Raw genomic sequence first — 20,443 nt, forward strand, 5'->3', positions numbered from 1 at the left:
AGCCTGTCTTCTGGGGCCACTTGTTTCCCTCGGGTTTTACTTTTTCACCTCGAGGGCTCTGGGAACCCCCAGGAGAGCAGATAGAAGCTGGGCTGGCTGATCCTAGGAGACTACATCGTGTACAATGGCTGTCCTCTCCCACAAGTACAGACAGGGCAGCCCAGAAGTGGAGAAAAGGAAGAGAAGCTGAGACCGATAACCTGTTATTGCTCCTCTTTCTCTACCTCAGCCCAAGCTAGACATTAGTGTGTTGCTGTGTCTGCATTGGCAGGTGTCCAGTAAGCTACCGGCTGCCCTACTGAACACACTGTTCCAGCATAGCTAAGGTTTCCACATGCCCACCCAACAAGGTTGCCAACTGTCTAATCACACAAACCAAAGATCTTTGCCATGCGCCTTCTCTGCCCTTTCCCTGAGGCCATACTCTTGCCCCACCCCTTCTCTAAGGCCCCACCACCATTCAGTCTACTTCCTCTCCCTCTGTCATTGGTTCTTCCCCACCCTCACTCACATCCACCAGGCTGGGGCAGGGAGTGCAAGGGTTGGGCCCTGCGAGAAAGTTTGGGTTCTATCTCTGAGTTGGGGCAGAGGATGGAGAATGAGTGAGCAGTGCTTATAGTGGATGGCTACTAAAAGTGACTGGCAAATTCCTCTGGCAGGAACTCCTAGGTGGGGGAGCCAGGTGGTTTCCATGTGGTGGTTTCCTGCAGGTACTGCTCCCATTGGCCACAGTTACTAGCCAATGGGAACTGCAGAGCCAGCACTTGGGAGGGGCCTTCTCCCGCAGGGCCACAAGGACATGGTGCTGGCCACTTCCAAGAGTGCACAAAGCCTGCCTTAGCCCTCAGATGGACTTCCACCTCCCAACACATACACCATGTATCACCTTTATACCCTCGGTCATTGGATTCTAGAGAGAAACCAAAACTGTTTTTTTAACTGAATGACAGCTGCCTGAAGTTTAGTGGTTTAAAAAAACACATATAACAGACAAGAGATAGGACTGAACCCTGGCCTGTGAGATTTACAAACCAATACTTATTTGTCCTTAAAAAAAGTGCTGGATTAGAAGCGACAGACCAGGCAAGGTCACCATCTGTTGGACGGCCCTGACTTAGGAATTTATCTTTTCTTGTAGCTTACTAAGCCTTTCCTTTCTGCCAGCCCTAGGAAATCAGTCTTTTGTCTGAAGCGTGCATATGTGTGTGTTAAGAAGTGATCAAGAAGGTGCTAAAGTCCCTATGACACATACACATCTCACGATGCAAATAGGGGCATATTTGGAATTCTAAAAACTTCCTAATTCCTTTAAAAATCTGGCCCTATAAGCTTTAGCAGGTAAAGTGCCTGCCATCAAGCTTATGACTCACTGGGCAGGCTACCAAGTAACTGCTACTGGATGGTTAATCACATCACTTCAGTTAAGCCATTGAGTGGGGCCAATTAACATGTTTTATAGCATGTATTAGAGCCTAGCAAACCTCAGTAGCACAAAGTGATCATTAATAATGGATGCTGAATTGGTGGACGTGTTTTGTACACAGGTTGCAATACTTGACCTGGTATGCACACCTTTTGAGGAGAAAAGACACATAAATCTGAGTTTAAATACTGTCTTACAGAGGAGACCAAAGGTAATTGTGACTGAGGATCTATCAAATATTCACCAGTGGACAGGATTTTTCCACTGATGAGAACTACAAAAAGGCCAGTTGTTAAAAACTGAAAAATGATAGCTCAGTGCTCTAGCCAAGGAGTCTGCTGTAGCTCCAGTGTGCCTTTGATAAATATAGCACTGACACGAAGGGTTACCACTGCAGTTACAAAGATTATTTTCACATTATGTATCGAAGTGAATGGTCAAAAGTGATTTAGACAGGTCTTTTCTTGTCGCTAAGAGCCTCGATGTTGTTTTTGTTCATTGACTCAAAAAACAAAAACAAAGCAGCTTCCAAATAGGGTCAAAAGAAACAAATAACCCACTGGAAGACCGGGTGATTGCACTCGCAGGCCATCCACCTCAGGTGGCATTTTATTTTGTTTGAAGCTGTTTCCGTTCCCTGTTGTGACGCAATTGTGATGTTTATTACCACCCTCTTGTGCTTGGAATGAAATCCTCATGGCTGTGAAAAACACAGACCTGGCATGGTTCCAGTGGAAATGTAGACTAGATACTGTCTGGGTTAGAGACAAATGCCACCTTAGCTCATTCATTGGAAGAGTGAAGAGGGAGGTGGGATGGGCTTATAGCAGGGGGCACTCCAATAATTTGGTAAGTTGTCAAGGGCCGCATTTTTCTATGATATTAATGGAGGAGGTGCAGGGTCTGGGACAGAAGTTGGGTACAGGAGATAGCTCAGGGTGTGGGTTTGGGGTACAGGAAGGGGTGTGGGATCTGGGAGGTAGCTTGGGTGAAAGAAGGGGTTGTGACTTGGGGCAGAGGATTGGGATGCAGACAGGAGTGCACTGTTGGGGGGGGTTGGGTGCAGGCAAGGAGGTCGACAGGACTGCTTGGCCCCATGGTAGGGTAGGAGGGGGCCTGACTCCACGTTCCTGGAAGGGGAGTAGCCATAGGTGGAAGAGGTGGGTTGAGGTGGGGCTGGGCAGCCAGCCATCAGCATCACCCAGAGTGTGCTGTGCTAAGCCCCCCTTCCCAGGCAACCCTTAGAGCGCATTTCCCAGTGGTCCAGCAGTGAGTTAAAGGACCCTGGGCTCCAGCCACCAGTCCCTTTTGGATCACTGGACCCTGGAATAATTGTTCCCTTCCTATCCCCACCCCTCTCAGCAGGCCTGGGTGTAGGAGAGGATTCTGACATGGGGAAGGGTTGCAGAGAGTTTGGGTTGTGACCTGGGGCAGGAGGGGCTGTGACCTGGGAATTGCTTTCCTTAGGCAGCTCCTGGCAAGCAGCTCAGTGGAACTCTCAGGCCAGCACCCTGCCTGCTACACGCCCCCCCCCCCCCCACACACACACTGCTGAAAGTGGCCACCTGCTTGAGCCAATGTGTGCGTCTCTGCACAGCCCGTCCCTTGGGGGCGGGGTGCTCAGCATGCCGCACAAGCCTGCAAATATGACCTAGGCAATTCCCATTGGCTGGAAACCAGCCAATGGGATTTGTGAGGATTGTGCTGAGGGTGGAAGCAGGGCATGGAAATCCCTACCCCAAAAAGATGCGCCACACAGAGACACAGATGCTGGCCCTAGCAGCCAGCCACTTTGATCAGTGTATGGGGGGTGTGGTAGGCAAAGTGACCCACATTGATCGGGACATTGGTGATCCAGAGTATCATGTAAGGCTGGATATGAGTGTGTGACAGGCTGGATCTGGTCCATGAGCCATATTTTGCCTGCCTCTGGGTTATAAGCAGCGAGGTCATAAATTGCGTGCATGTACTTGCCCATAAGAATGGATGCATGACAGTACCAGTCTGTGGACACTATACTGAACATGTCATGTAGGCTGGTACTGGTTAGGACTGGGAATTCGGACACCTGTATGCAAATATATCTAAAAAATACAATCTTTTATTTAAGCTGAGTGACTTTCCCAGAAAATCATCCTCACTGAGCATCATCACTTTAGCTTATCCCAGCTGATATTCTTATGGATAAAAGCAGTGCATGTAAATAAGGTTTCCTATAAAAACAGAACAAAAGTACAACATTAAATCTTTTCTTTGGTGGTTTAAATAATTCCTACCCTGCATAAGTGATCGTAGAGATGCTGTTCAATTTTAAGGGAGCATCATTCCAAATTAGGGGAATTTGATGCTACTGAAAACAACAATGGCAGTAAACCTGCAGCATGCAGACCACCACTTGAAAAAGTTATTTGCCAAGGCAGTGTACTTAATTTCTTCATAAAGTATACTTTTGTTTATTTAAGTGTTTCTGCGAGATATGATTCAGAGTTGGCATCCTTTTCATCATTGATTCTTAATGTTATTTCCCACTTCTCAAATAGCACAGTAAGATTCTTGGACTGCTTCCCCTTTGAAATCTAATGACTTAATTAAAAGGACAACCTCACCAACTTGTTATATGAATAGGCTGAGACAAAAGAATTTCTCAGTTTTCCTTTGGGCTCTCCCATAAAATGTAGGCTAAAGTACACAATGTAAAAAAGTGTAAAAAAATAACCAAATAGTCTTGCAGCACCTTAGAGACTAATACAACATGTAGACGGTAACATGAGCTTTCGTGAGCACAACCCACTTCTTCAGATGAATGGATTTATTAAAGGTTCAGTTTCTAAATAAATAACGGATGGGGGGAAGAAAAGGGAAAAGAATATTCAATTAGAGAGTCTATGCTACATGAAGCTAATAGAGAAGGCACTAAGTGTTCTTAAGTACACATTGGTTTTCTTTTTTAATGTCATTGGGATGTGGAATGTAGTGAGCCATCCAGCCAATGTCTTTGTTCATACCTCTGTTGAAGGAATCAAACTTATAAATGAAATTGAGCTTTGAGGCCTCCCTGTGGAATTGGCTTATGACATTGGCCTGAAACAATATGGTGACTTTGAGATCCATTAATGAATGCCAGGGTAAGTTAAAATGTTCCCCTAACAGGTTTCTGTGTGTTGCCTTTTCAGATATCTGATTTGTGTCCATTCATTCTTTCTCATAGAGACTGTCCAGTTTAGCCAATATACATTCATCAGTATTGAAAAGGTTATAGGTTTGAATAGCTACCTCTCTTGCTTTGTTTAATAATCCTGTATTTGAAGCCAGCTCAGATGCTTCAACCTAGATTGTGACTTGCACAGTCAAGCCAAACCCCATAACTTCTCTCTCCCTCTGTTTTCCTCATTAGTGTAGTATCTAAACTTCTCACAAACTTCAAGAGTTTCTGGCATTCTGGGTTTGAATGATGTAACATTTATATTACAGTAACATTTAGGCCCATGAAATACATATGAAAAGGCTATGAAACAAATCTGTGCCTGTGCTCATGTAACTTGCCAATACAATGGCATTTCTGCATTAAAATCAAAGTGGTGCTAATGTGTATGGTGTCTCTTATAACATATGGCAATATGTACAAGAAAAAATTATAAACCTTTATCTTTTATAAACCTGCAATATTTTCTGGAAAAAAATTGTATAATTATCCTTTATATATAACACATGAATAAATATTTCAAGATTTGATCCTTTGTGGTAAATTTGCATCACCTAAAGTTATTATAGTATAAACCTATTGGATAAGCATTCACTGAAAGATTTACAAAAATTCCCTGAGTTCATTTCTTTCATATTTCTGTGCTTCCATTAGTCTGTAGGGAAATGGGAATATAGCTTTGAGGTAAGTGTGCCAACGCTTGCAGTTCCTGTGATAATTTCTAGTTGAGTACTTCCCTCTTCTTCTAGTGGTGTGATGCAACATTTTCAGTAGACTGTATTTCAAGATTGTAAATCTTAACTTTTCATTTACTCAGTGTGCAGTTCCCATAAGTGTACATGTTTTGTGTGGAATGCATTAATTTTTAGAGAGACTGATAACTCAGGGGTACATCTTCAAAACTTGTTATTGATGGAAGATGTACACACAAGTTCCTGAATACTGAGTCATGGTTCCCTCATGTAAGTATCCAGGACATCTAGTAGAATGTAGTTGGGGCCCTATGCATGTATCAGAAAACAAAAATTAGGTTGATAATTGGCACAGGGGGAGTACATTTATATATCAAGTCTGCTTCTCTCCAACAAAATGCAATATGTATGTCCTTTGAAACCCTTAACTGATTTTTGCTAAACAAAAACCTATTTTGGACTTTATGCCTATAGCAGCAAATCTTGCGTTGGTTTTAGTAATGAAACACATATTGTTCAAAGACAATACATTTTCCCCACAATATGCAAGAAAGAATGATAATGGAGAACTATATAGAAGCATATCTTTCCAATAATTTGAGCAACTATTCTTATATCAACTGATAAGCCTTAGCAGTCATGACTGACTTAACATGCAGTGATGCCATTAACTTCACATTTACCTGTGTGCATCATTAAAATAACTATTGCTTCTGCTGATCTGACACTGTACATTTATGGGGCCAATAAGCTGAAGTCAGTGAAGCTATACAAAGTTATAACACCTGAGCAGCTGGCTCATAAATCTGATCTTTAGGTAAATTGCAGTCTGATTACAAGTGATCCAAAAGGACCCAAGCATTTTTAAATGGAAAAAAAATACAGAGTTTACACTTTTAAAAAGAAAAACGTTAAGAGGAGACTCTCATCTGCCATAAGTCAACAGAGCTCTTTTGATGACAATGGGAATGTGCTGAATTACACCACCTGCCAGATCTGACCCTGCTTGTCTGAGAAAATATATTGGTCTGTCTATTAAAATAATGCATCCCAGTATTTGTACCTAGCTGTTGAATCTTCTAAATATACAGTATGTACATATAAATATGCAATACATTGAGATTATTAAATCTTTTCATTAATTTGTTTATGTAACAATTATCAGAGGGGTAGCCGTGTTAGTCTGAATCTGCAAAAGCGACGAGGAGTCCTGTGGCACCTTATAGACTAACTGAAGTGTAGGAGCATAAGCTTTCGTGGGCAAAGACGAAGTGGGTATACTCCTCGTCGTTTATGTAACAATGCTTTCTCATTAATAGAGTAGACAGATGAGAGGGATATGAACATGAAGCATGATACATAATGAAACAAAAACATAAATTGATGTTCATTCTGGTTAATTAAAATGACATTATAAGGACATTTGTTCTTGAATTTTTGTAGGCTCCATGTGTTTTATTAGTTACTTTGGAACAAAAGGTGGGATGGTTGCAATGAGTTATACATAAAACACTATCATTTTGTTTTAGGGGTTATATGAAATATGATTTTAAAGAAAGGTCTCATTCAGGACTAGCTGTAATTCTTCTCCAGTGCTTGCTCGTGTCCATTCCAATCAGGTGTGTGCGTGCCACGTGCATGGAGTTTCGGAACCTTTTTCCCTAGCAGTATCCGTAGGGCCAGCACGGGAAGCCCCCTGGAATGGTACTGGCACATCAGTGCATATATACCCCTGCTGGCCCCTCACCCCCTCAGTTCCTTCTTACCGCCAATGATGGTAGCTGGAGTGTTCTAGACAATCAGTCTACCCCTAGCTTCTTTGTAATTAGTTAATGTTCCTGTTAATTCTCTAGTATATAGTTGTAAATAGTTTGTTATTAAGTTGTTATAAGAAGGGCTGTTTATCTCCGGCACCTCTCCACGGCCGGGGAGGGGATGCCAGGACCCCACAGTTATAAGCAGTGTGTGTCCTGCCTTAAACCTATGCCCTGTGGCGATCCCCATGACTCCTGCCTGAGGTGCTTGGGGGAGAGAGAGTCCAAGCAGATTTGTAAAATCTGTAAGGGATTCAAGCCCAGAACTAGGAGAGAAAGAGACGCCAGACTGAAGAGGCTCATCATAGAGTCTACTCTGCAGCCGCCGGCACCGGAGGGACCTCAGTCGGTGCAGGGTACCCCCTCCTCAGTTCCAGAGGGCTTGACGGCTCTGGCGAGGCATAAAACTGAGGCTTCACAACACCGCTTCCACTCCCTGGTGCAGAGGAGACCGAAGGACGCTAGAGGAAGATCACTGGTCAGGAGGGACCAAAAAGTACGCCGAAAGATGGGGTTCTCGGCAGCGAAGACACCTAAGGAGCCATGTAAGGAGTCGGGCCATACTAGCTCTCCCTTGAGGGAAGAAGCCGAAGGACCACTCCCAGAACTGATCCCTTCGACCCCGGAAACTTTTGATGTGGCACGTGACCTTATAGCAATGACCGCTCAAGAGCCACTGCTGCCTGCAGTACCAGACCCACAACATCTGAACACCTTGGTACTAGTTGCTACTGCGGTGCACTGGGGAGCTACTATGCTGGTGCTGACCTCGTCAGTGGCATCCTCCCAGTTCCCGGTACCACCAGCATCTGTGTGTCCCGGGACTCCTACCCCCTGGATTCCAGGACACTTCTTGGCACCACCATGGGGTACAGAGCCAGGGTTACTGCAGTCACTGTTTATACCAGCTCCGCTGTTGACTTCGGCACCGTATCTGTTACCATATACAGAACCGACAGCGGTACCAGTAGCAGCAGCAGCACCAGCCCCATGCGCATGCCAATCCCCGCACCGATCTCAACCCTGGCACAGAGCCATGCGCCATCCCCGGTACCGCTGGAGCCAGTCACATCGCTGTTGACGTGGGCTACGATGTTGCCATTATCCACCATGTGGTCAGTTTTGGGAGCAGTTAATGTCCCCCCTGGCACCGTTGGGTCCGTGTGCACAAACTACAGCACCCATGCATGCGGCACCGGCACAGACCCTGTTGCCTCCGGCACCGCCTTCAGTATCTCATGGGAAACGAAGGGCGATGGCAAAAGGAGCAGAGGTCTGCCCCCCCATGGTCAGCCTTGGACTACTCATCTGAGTCAGAAGCAGAGTCCCTACGATCGGGCATGACTTCCTACAGGTCAAGGTCCAGACGCCGTTCACATTCCTATCATGGAACCTCACAAGAGATGGGGCCTCAAATGTACGCCTGGTCACTGCAACAATGACCCTTTTGGACACCCTGGGCATACCATCAGGCCCAGGGGCCACCCCCTATGGCTTCGGTGTCGGAACCCTCAAGACAGGGGTCCCCTCCATTGGCAACACCACTTTACTGTGCCCCCGCATCAGAGGTAGAAAAATCAATGACTGCATCTACTTCTAGACCAATAGAGGCAAGTGACATGAGTGCCAATGGGGTTGCCCATGAGACTACGATGCATGAGCCGGCAGGTAAAGTGGTGTACGGGCAAGCCAGCATGAGGATGAGCCGATGGGGGGGACCCCATCTTGAGAGACTCATTGTCATCATCCCCTGATGAGGCCTTCACAGACCCAGCTCCCTTGCTCCCAGCAATGGATGCACGGGCACATCAAGAACTGTTGAGAAGGCTGGCTACGAACCTGTCAGTGAGGGTAGAGGAAGTCCAACAAGAGTCAGACCCGATGGTGGACATCCTCTCTGCCAGTATCCCTGGGAGGATAGTGTTGCCTCTTAACAGGACAGAGGAGAAACTGTCAAAAATACTATGGCTGACTCCTGCCTCCATTCATCCCACACAGAAAGGCACCAGGGTCCCCCGGGTCCCACTCCCAAAGCAAAAGAGCCAAGAAGTTAGACCTGTTGGGCAGGAAAACATACGCCACTGGAGGATTACAACTGCATATCGCTAACCAACAGGCCGTGCTGGGGAAGTATGCTTTTAATACCTGGGCAGACGTGGACAAATTCAGGGACTGGCTTCCTCAGGAGTTCTGCCAAGAATTTGCAGCCCTAACTGAGGAGGGCAAAACGGTGGCCCATACGACCTTACAGGCGGCCCTCGATTCCGCAGACTCAGAGGCTAGAACAATGGCTACGGCCGTTGTAATGAGGAGAAATGTGTGGTTGCAGGTATCGGGCATGCCCCCTGAAGTGCAGACCACATTGCAGGACCTTCCATTTGAGGGGGAGGAGTTTTCTCTGAATAAACGGACTCTAAGCTACACAGTCTGAAGGACTCAAGAGCGACCCTAAAGTCTCTGGGGATTCATACGCCCAGACCCTTAAGAAGACCATTGAACCCCCGACTGGCTTTGAGGCCATTCCTGCGAGGCTTCAGTATAGATCGGGGGAGGAGAAGGGGCCATGGGAATGGTCGGCATGATCAACCCCGCGGGAGACGGAGGGCCAGCAGGTCCGAGCATGATAGGGGATCAACTACGTCCCAGGGACACCAGTCCAAACCACTGTTTTGAAGGCACGGTTGAGGACAGTGCACCACTCCAACCCCTTTTTGTTTTCCGCCTCTCCCGTTTCTACCAGGCCTGGTCAAGCATAACTTCGGGTCAATGGGTCCTGAGCCTGGTAGCGAAGGGATTTTCTATCCCCTTTACAACTACTCCCACCTCTGCCCCCCCTACTTCCATGTCACCATTGCCCCGGCGCACAGAAGGTTCCTGAGATTTGTAGTGGGCACAGACCATTTCCAGTTCACAGCCCTGCCCTTCGGTCTATCCACAGCGCCGAGGGTATTCACAAAATGCATGACATTGGTTGAGGCTTTTATGAGGCGCCAGGGTATACACGTCTTTCCTTACTGGGACGACTGGCTGATACAGGGATCTTCCCGAGAGCAAGTGATGGGACACATTGCAAACACCAGAAGTCTGTTCCTCAAGATGGGCCTCATAATAAACGAAGAAAAATCCACCGCAATACCCACGCAAATAATAGAGTTTGTGGGAGCTCATTTAGACTCCACATTGGAGACAGCTTCTCTATCCAATCACAGATTGCAAACCCTGAGATGGATGATCATGGACCTTCACAAATCACCTATAACTATGGCCTGCAACTGCATGCGACTTTTGGGCCATGTGGCAGCCTGCACGTACGTGGTGACCCATGCTAGGCTCAGGCTTCATCCACTGCTGAGTTGGCTATGACTAGTCCACAATCTGTGCAGTGCCCATTGGACATGGTAGTCATGATCCCAGAAGGGGTACTTCTAGCCTTAAACTGGTGAATACAGGAAGACGTAGTAGGTGCGGGGATACCCTTCACCAAACAAGTCCCGTCAGTGCAACTGGTGATAGATGCGTCAGATGCTGGGTGGGGAGCCCACCTAGAGACTGTCCGGACGCAGGGGTTATTGTCACCGACATAGTTGAGATTGCACATAAACATAAGAGAGCTAGGGCTGTCAGATTAGCATGTCATGCCATCCTGCCTTACCTGGAGAACAGAATGGTGGAAGTGCTGACCGACAACAACACCGCCATGTTCTACCTCAACAGGCAGGGGGCGCTCGATCCTCCCCTCTGTTCAGGGAGGCCCTGTGGCTCTGGGAAACCTGTATCTCCAGGGGCATCCAGCTGCAGGCAACTTACCTTCCTGGATCCAGCAATACTCTAGCAGACAAACTCAGTCGATCCTTTCAAGTCCATGAGAGGATGATGGGATGTTTTAAAGGAAGTCTTCCGGAACTGGGGCTATCCCCTTTTGGACTTTTCGCCTCCAGGACCAATACCCAGTGCCAGAACTTCTGCTCGTTCATGGGTCAAGGCGTGGGGTCTCTAAGGGATGTTCTCTACATAAATTGGCCTCCCCAGCCCCTGTATGCATTCCCTCCCTTTCTGCTGATACAGGGCACCCTTCTCAGGGTCAGACGGTTCAGAGCAATGGTGATCATGATACTGCTGATGTGGCTAAGACAACACTTGTTCTCCTTGTGGGAGTTGACAATAAAGGAACCAGTACACCTGCCTCTAGTCCCAAATCTAATTACACAAGACCTAGGGCAAGGAACCTTATGCCATCCCAAGCTGACAGCCCTCCATCTCACAACTTGGTTCCTGAATGTGTCTCTGCACTAGAATGGGATTGCTCAGCAGAGGTCCAGAGAGTGTTACTGGAAAGTAGGAAACCATCCACAAGGGCCATATATGAAGAAATTCACAGCGTGGACTCTGAGAAGGGGAATCAAACCAACCACAGCCAGTATTCCGCTGATATTGGACTAACTGTTATATCTCAGAAATCAGGGCCCTTGCTACCTCCTCTTTGCGGGTATACCTCGCAGCAATTATGGCCTTTCACCCAGGAGAGGGCAGGAGGTCGGTATTCACCAATCACATGGTAAAGAGATTCATGGAAGGGAGTGACAGACTGTTACCAGGTACACGCACCACGGTTCCACCATGGGACCTTAATGTGGTCCTTAAGGGTCTCATGTGACCTCCATTTGAGCCTCTAGCCACTTGTTCGCTAAAACAATTAATTCGCTAATATTAATTAATTACACCTATCATGGAAGGTAGCGTTCTTGGTAGCGATAACCTTGGCTAGAAGGGTATCAGAGCTCTGAGTGCTGACCTCAGAGCCACCGTATACAGTCTTTTTCAAAGATAAAGTCCTATTACGACCTCACCCGGCCTTTCTTCCCAAAGTGCTATCCTACTTCCATACATCCCAGGACATTTTCCTGCCTGTGCTTTTCCCTAAGCCTCATTCTTCACCTAGGGAGCAGACTTTGCACTGTCTAGATGTGAGGAGGTCCATAACTTTTTACATAGGATAAACAACTTTCATAAATCTGTACGGCTTTTTATTTCCATCATGGAGTGAATAAAAGGATCCCTTATTTCGGCCCAGTGCCTATCTTCATGGATTACCTCCTGTATTAAAGAATGCTACCATGCTAAAGAAACCACCCCCCTTCCCCGCACTGATGGCACATTTCACAAGCGTGCAGGTGGCATCCGTGGCGTTCTTGGCTCAGGTGTCAATCACTGACATCTGTAGGGCAGCCACATGGTCTTCAGTCCATACCTTTTCGGAACATTATGCGATTACACAACACGCCAAGGAAGATGCATCAGTAGGCAGGGCGATGTTGCAATCTGTGGCCAAATAGACGTTGTTACTCTCTGACCCCACCGTCTGGCCTTTGGCTTGGGAATCACCTGATTGGAATGGACATGAGCAAGCACTCGAAGAAGAAGAAAAGGTTACTTACCTCGTAACTGTTGTTCTTCGAGATGTATTGCTCATGTCCATTCCAAATCTCACCCACCTCCCCTTCATCGGAGCTATTAGGCAAGAAGGAACTGAGGGGGTGAGGGGCCAGCAGGGGTATATATGCACCGATATGCCGGTGCCACTCCAGTGGGTTCCCTGTGCTGGCCCTATGGATACTGCTAAGAAAAAAAGCTCTAAAACTCCATGCATGCGGCGTGCACACACCTGATTGTAGTGGACATGAGCAACACATCTCAAAGAACAACAGTTACAAGGCAAGTAACCTTTTCTTTCTTTGAGTGCTGCTCTTTCCGTTTTTAATGACAGCATTTCCTACTAGCATTAAACTAATTTTAAAAAACCCTGCAGTTACATCGCAGAGTCTATATAAAGTCTGTATATTGTACAGATCCAATGTATATTGGTTCAAGACATTAAAAAGTTGCTTTACTCTATTCTGTTTTAATTCAAGTGAAAAAATTTAAAGCAGCTGGTTGAACTCTACGTACATAAAACTCTCTATACAGATTTGCAAAAGGCTGTGGTCCTTTAGATTCAACATGCAACTTTTATAAATCTGTAGGAGCTATTCATGAAAATTTTCCTCCCAGCAAAAGTTAAATTCTCTTATTTGTTCAAAAAAAGGATACCTTGTTCATTCATCCAAAAATGTGTAGGTCATAAGTTTAGGATTTCAGGATGGTTCCCTCCTGTGATTTCATACCAACTTGAGTTTTGCATTTTAAATTAAAACAGAACAAGTATTAGAAGTGAAATGTAGCAAAATTCACTGAGCTTTGACTGATTGTGGTCAAAACAAAGAATCCATCTCACCAGAGGTTATTGTGAGTCTTTGGCAGGAAGGGTTGCTCTTTTCCCCACAACAGGATGACAGGAGCTAAGGTCAGTCTAGCAATCTAGTAGACATTAGGTTGAGTTGAAAGCAACAAAGCCGTATGAGAAGGAGGCAGGAATCTCTGAATACTGCACTTTGTAAACATCCTCCCTCCAGGTTTGCAAAATACATTAAACCTGGACTGAGGTTGTGTGGTCTCACTGTTGTATTGATTGGCAAATCTCTGAAGTATGAACTCTGCTAAAACCCTCATGAGTTTGTTACAGAGGGACAACACATGCTAGCATGAGTTAGAAGGAAATAAATATTCAGTGCATTAGTTACATAGAATAACATCTCTATAAAGCTCCTTGTTGAGCACCACTGAAATGGTGAATTATGGGAAAATATAAATTTTTCATAATAATGTGCCAAAATTGTCAGCAATTTAATACAAGCTACTAGATACAGGTCTGTACCCAAGGAGGTGCTAAGGATGCGAACATATCTCTCTATGGTCCCCCAAGGAAGCAAGAGGGGGTTCCACGGCTGGCTTCCTTGTGGTCCACGGCTTGAGCTCAGCCCCCATTTTCTGAGCCTATGCTGGGGCTCCAGCCCTGCCCTTCCACCTTCCGAAATCTGGCCAGTGGGAGCAGCAGTAGGTGGTGTGAAGGCAAGTAAGGCCCCCTCACATACCCTCATATGCCCAGACTCTGCACCCCCCACCTGCCCCTCCCCTCTAGTCAGACACCCTGCCCCTGCATCCCCCTTGCTCTGCACCCTCTGCCCTGCCAGACACCCTGCCTCCACCTGGCTCCTGCACCCTCCCTTGCTCCTGGACCCTTCCCCCTAGGCAGACACCCTACCCCTGGCCCACTCCTGCACCCTCCCTCCTGGCCAGACACTGCACCTTGCCCCCTTTGTCCCCTCCACCTGGCCAAACACCCTACTTCCAGACAGCCCATTCCTCTCACTGTCCTGCACACTGAACCCCCCATTTTGTCCCTATCCCAGAGCTTAGGGGTCCACAAAATCTACTAACCCTGGAACTTCAGAAGAATGAATCTGGCTTATGGGAAGCCCCAAATCTCAGTCCTCCGTCCTTTCCCCCTCCCTCAGTGGGGCTAGAATACCAGAGGAGTGTCTTAGTTGAGGGGCCACATCACTGAGGGGTTTTGGAGGGGAGGGGTTTCTTCACACTTGTGTGGTCCCCAACTGATTTTTCTGTGGGCCAGTGGCTCCCGATCCAAAAAAGTTTCCCCACCCCATCATAAATAAAGAAAACATGGGAACCTTTTGTGTTGGACATATATTAATATTTTACTTTATTTAAAATGAAGTTTGATAAACTAACACGAGAAAGGTAAAGCACTCAGTCAATTTAATAATTTAAATTAGTATTTCCTTTCTTTCTGGTTAAATTAAACTCTTTTCCCTTGCTGCAGCACTAGCAAAATGGCTTGGGCATAATTATGTAATTAACAACAAGTTTCCATTAGCAACTGGTGGTCGAGGGAAAGGTTTGCATTGAGCCAGGTGTGTCACAGACCAAAAAGTTTGAGAACCACTGTGCTAGGGCAAGGGGAGAGCACTATGTTGCAGGGCAATGGGAGGACAGGACTGATGGCAATGCAGCAGGCCTGGGGGGACAGTACTCTCCACGCATGAGGAGTAGCCCTGGTCCAGCCCTGCTGGCTGGAAGCCTCACCCAGCACTGGCCAGGCAGAGCAGCAGCAAGCAGAGGTGACTGAGGGAGCAGGGGGCCATGGCAGCAGCATTGCCCATCATGATCCCAGAAGATAATTTCTATAAAACTATAATTGCTGTAAACATGTTTAGTATGTTATAACAAAACCATTTTCATAATCACTCTTTCCACTCCAGTTTTCCATTAACCTCTCATGTACACTTATTGCATGACTATTTTGAACTCCTTTTGGAAAAAATTGCAGTCCACATTTACAAAAACAGCAGCCCCCACAGAAATTCCTGCATATGGGCCTGTGATAAAGAGCTTTATAGTATGTCCTGCTGTTGTTCACAGGCTAAATTCTGCCATAATGTATCTTTCCTATTTTGTTTGACTATGATTTTGATTTTATATGGAAATATAGGGGCAAGGAATTGAAAATACGCCTGATAGTCAAATTCTTATTGTCTAACATTTTTATGTGAAACATGTGCATTCATTATAGTATTTATTATTTACATTTCAGTAGTAATCATGGATCAGGACCCACTGCACCAAGCACAGGGCACACATGCAATTAAAAAAAAACAACTTTCCTCTTAGCATATGTAGAGACACCAGGATGCTGTCTTCCATTTTCTACATGTTAACTCACAAAAAAACATAAAACAAAAAAATGTGGCTTGGGGGAGGGAAAACGAGTGAAATAAGTGTAGTGAGCAACGTTCTCAGCACACCCCTTGCCCAGCATTGTCAAACATTTTGTTCTATTATTTGTGCCTTGTGGTAATTGCTCCCAGTTCACTTGCACCAATTCCTTGTTCCTGCATGGAGCTTTATGTGGACTGGTCCCTTGAGATCAAGAAAAGTCCCACTGGAAGTATGTACTGATCCAGAGCCTCATGATGGATCTGACCCTGAACTTGTGGTTGTGCACATTCACATTTTGGGTTAAAACTATCCAAACACTGTAAGTTTTAAGTATATCCTCCAACAGTAGGAATAGTGCTCACAAATGCAGTTAGATGAGAATATTGCCTTATCATAATTTCCCAGTTATACCGTTGTAGATGCATAATAGAACACTTCACTAATCATCCTTTATTTGTTTTTCCTCTCTTTATATTTGCTTTTACAATTTTTCTGTCACACAGACCCACACCTTTCTTCATATAATCACCCAATCGTGTCTGACAATAAGCAAAATAGAGGATGGCACCCATGGTCCCACCGTGGAGACTTGTAATGGGAGCCCTTTGCAAATGTGGATGATAAGAAACTACACAAGGCTGGAAGTTTTTAGGAATATTTTTTACAGCCCCACTGATTATTTCCTTTAGCAAATTATTCGAGGTTGGTATTGAAGAGTGAAATAAATGTATTTCAATCATGATTTTCTCTGAATAATACTGTCTTCCATTTTCTACCTGTTATCTCATCTCCCTTCCTTTTTTGTTGCTATATTCATTACTATTGTTATTTTGTAGAGAAAAATTAGTATTGATTTTTATCACCTAAATGCAACTTTAAATATCTGGGGCCAGATTGCTGTTCCATTGATTTCAATGGCACTTTAACAATTTACGCCATCTAAGGATCTGGATCCTTTTATAGATGTGTATTCCAACCTACACAAGTACTGCTAATTATGAAAATATGATCTCTGTGACAGATGGATATGTTCAGAAACTCATATTTTTTAATGTGTTTCCATTTAGCAAAATGTAATCTACTTTTAATGGAAAACGTAAGCAACCATTTGCCATTGACTGAGTCATACATGACTGAGCAAATATGCTAAATGTTCCTTGCCTTATTCACTAAGTAGTCCTATCAGAAGAAGTTGGGCCACTTACATTAATTTTCAGGATTTAAGCCTAATTTCTTACATGCACCTCATACCCTATGAATGCGGATATGCTTCCCTTTAACCATAAGCGTAATATATTTGAAGTCTATGGGTGAAGTTCTGGCCACATTGAAATCAATGGCAACATTCCCATTTTACCCTCTGACACAGCTCATGTGTTTAAAATTATGTTCGTTGGAGTCTCCAGAATCAGAGTCATAGCATTGATAGAAGTGTTATCTGAATATAGGTTCCAGAATTTTATCCATTTATGTTTAAGTATCTTGTTTTAAAATAATATTCTGGGAGAATCTTGTTTCTGAGATTGTCTTTGGAGAGAGTTAATTTTCATTTTTGTGAAAAAAATTAAAGTTGTATAGTGTATACTGTTTGTGAGTGAGCAGAACGTAGTGTGAGGTATATGGTCCATTAACAAAATAAATAGTTCAGAGCAAAATATTTTTTGTGATGCATTGGCTATTTAGTAGTATGCTGAGATACAGTTTCTCAGTATATACTGTAAACATCTATATAGCAAAAAAACAAACAAACACTGAAATTGTTTTTCTCATGATTATGTCTTAAAATATTTCTAAATGTTAATTCACCTTTCATTTAAATAACATTTCATTGGTATCTTTTTCAGATAAAATGATTCATAATAATCATTTCCTCTAAGCAGTTTGATAATACTTAACTATTTTCCCATCACTTTGATATTTATAATTATATGTTAGAGCTGCTAGGATAAAAGGATCTCCAGTTTTAATTGTATTGTGTTTGTCATAATGCAAGTGAATTGTATGCTCATCAGAAGATATTTATTTACCTATACTTGGTGAGTAAGAAAACACAGAGGATTGCTCTGTTTCAGAGTGTTTTTATAACTAAAGCTACTTCAGTGTAATCATTCTGATGCTGGATATAAAAGGAAATTCCAGATTGTTTTGTATGTGTCTTATTTTACCCAGAGTAATTGATTGCTTTCAAAACAAAGGAGCATTTTCTGTAATAGCATTAATAATGATACAGTGGAGAAAAATGCTTTTAGGAGACAATTGGAAAGCTCAATGTTATGCTAGTCTTATATGAAATTCTACACTGAATAAAAAGGAGCAACTGATGGAGGCAGCAGTATCATTTATATGCTTCTTTGCATTACTGTTTATAGTAGAGAATGGGAGCAGCTTAATTGATCTTAAAAACATATAAGTCAAATATCTTTAATGCTTTGAAGAGGGTTATTTAATAAACAAGCAACTTCTGTTAACATTACTATCTTTCCTCTTGTGATTAGCAAAAGATGGCTTATCTCACAGTGCTGAGCGAGTATTAAATGGCCCTGAATGATTTAGTAAAACAGATGTAGGCCTTTCTTTGGGAATTGTGTAACAGTTTGTTTTGAACTGAGGAGCAGGCCTCTGGGAAAGCTTTTCTTAAAGAATAGTCCCAGGAGAAATTATGTGCTGCATAAAATGTTGAAATGTGACATATGTCAATCCAACATGAACAGTGAATTAATATCTTCTGCAATGGAGAGGAGAGATGTTTGGGTAATATAATTACAGGTCTTGCTCAAGTCTTTGGAGAAATAGCATCTAAAAACATTTTAAACAAACTGAATTGGCAAGGATATACTGAAATTGACAGCATGTCACTCTGTGGTTTCTGAGGCCACCCAAGGAACATGCAGAATAAAATACAGCTCTCTGAATTAAAGACCATTGGTTATAATTTCATTGCTGTGATTAACCAGTAAATTATTATTACCTTGCAGCCTAAATTCATGAGGTCCCTTAATCAATGTGGTCTAGCTTCTAGAGATATCCTACCACCTACCAGATGTCTCTCTTTTTACAGTTTTGCCCCATGGGGAGAATTACTCTTGCCTGGTCTCCATTCCTCTACCCAATAACAGTTTTCATCCTCAGTAATGATGTTGCCACCAACTATCCAGCCCTTTGTGTCCCAATAAAAAGCTGGATACAGTCCCACCACATTTTCCAGCTGCTGTGTCAGCTCACCTGGACCTTCACACATTGAACCTGAGCTGTGGGGCTTGCCTTTGGCCTTGGAAATATCCAACATCCCTAGAACTAAGTTTGGATTTCAGCAGGACTGACTCAGCCCTTCATATTTCCGAGGCAAATACACTGAGAATGCAGTTTAATGTGTGAGGGTCTTTTAGATAGGACTTTAAAACAGATTTTAATTGCTTCATGTAGACACTTATGTTTCTATTGCATATCTTATATGCCATGGGGCTTGCCTAAAACTTCTTGCATGTGCCCTTCAATACACACACTCCACTTGATTGCCACTCTCTTCTCTGCAATCCAGAGGTGGTGTATGAAAATGCTAGTTTTCATAAAGCACTTTGGGAACCATACGTTTGAAAAGCACCCATGTAAAATATTACCTACTGCTGGATTTGTATTAAGTAGCAAGCATCTATGAGATACATTGGTTGCCACAGAAGGAGCTCTGGTACACTGATTACTGCAGCAGACAGCATACAATACACAGACTTCCAGATAGCAATTTAGATGTAGCTTTGAATGATAGTTCATTTATCCACCCACTCATTTAAAATAAGACAATGCAACTTATTCAAAGCTTTGTGTGTACTTTTCTGGGAAGAAATGGTTGAGCAGGATCATTTGTTTCCCAAGATAAGTCTCCATAGCAAAAAGGAGTGTTTTTTTTAACTCACTTACTAACTTGTAGTAGCTAAATCAAGTTAAAACAGCAGTGTAGAAACATCAGTTCAGCTTTCAACTCAAGTTAGCAGCTTTAGTTGAAGTCTATAGGGAAGCTAGAGTTGAGCCCAAGCTACTAACCTAAATTAGGAGATGAATTGCTCTGTCTTCACCTCTGTTTTCATTCTGGTTAACTAACACTTTTTTGGAGAGGGGGGTGTAGTGAGGACATATTCTTAGATTAGTCTCTCCTTTGGGATTGTCCACAAGTCAGAGTCACAGTAGGGCTGTTTTTATTCTCCAGGAAAGGGTTTTACATTCCAAAAGCACAAAGTAAATGGTCTGAATCACAATGATTGTGTGTTTCCTGATGTGTTGGACACCTTCTAAGAGTTACATTTAACAGGAGGAATTTGGGGCTAGATTGTGCATCTTGTGCACTGCGAGTGAAAGGCACTACTTGGCTGCACCAGTTCTGGAGGCATTGTATCTCAGAGGAAAAATTCCTCCTGGGCACCTTGGTTGTGCTCTATGTCAGTGATAGGGATGTGGGCATTCCAGCCTAATGGCTAGATTCAGCATCACACTCATGGGTCAGAGCTGACATCTGAGTCCAGGTGAATGACAGAGCTGAGGGTCAGAACTGGGTTATCTGGAGTGGGACACAGTCACAGACCAGTTTTGAGCAGCCCCTGAGCTTCTGCTGCTGGGCTCAAGAGCCAGTCTGCTGACTCTTCACATTAGTCAGGCAGTATAGCTAGTCAGGCTACCTATTCCAGGTCAGCGATGCCCCTTGGCCACC

General features: G+C 44.1%; 1 protein-coding gene across 3 annotated transcripts in view; it reads left to right on the forward strand.

Annotated features, from left to right (window-relative positions):
* GALNT13 (polypeptide N-acetylgalactosaminyltransferase 13) overlaps positions 1 to 20,443 on the forward strand; it is a 344,283-nt gene that overhangs the window by 315,744 nt on the left and 8,096 nt on the right. For 2 of the 3 annotated variants that reach the window (XM_075933416.2, XM_075933417.2), the window contains one exon: positions 16,248 to 16,446. The exons of the other annotated variant lie outside the window; for it this stretch is intronic. In XM_075933416.2, the coding sequence (XP_075789531.2) occupies positions 16,248 to 16,433 (186 nt within the window). In that variant the 3' untranslated portion in view covers positions 16,434 to 16,446. The remainder of the gene's footprint in view (positions 1 to 16,247; positions 16,447 to 20,443) is intronic. 3 annotated transcript variants of the gene reach the window in all.

This window comes from Pelodiscus sinensis, chromosome 7, assembly GCF_052426305.1.
Source record: "Pelodiscus sinensis isolate ZL-2025 chromosome 7, ASM5242630v1, whole genome shotgun sequence".
Classification (NCBI taxonomy): domain Eukaryota; kingdom Metazoa; phylum Chordata; order Testudines; family Trionychidae; genus Pelodiscus; species Pelodiscus sinensis.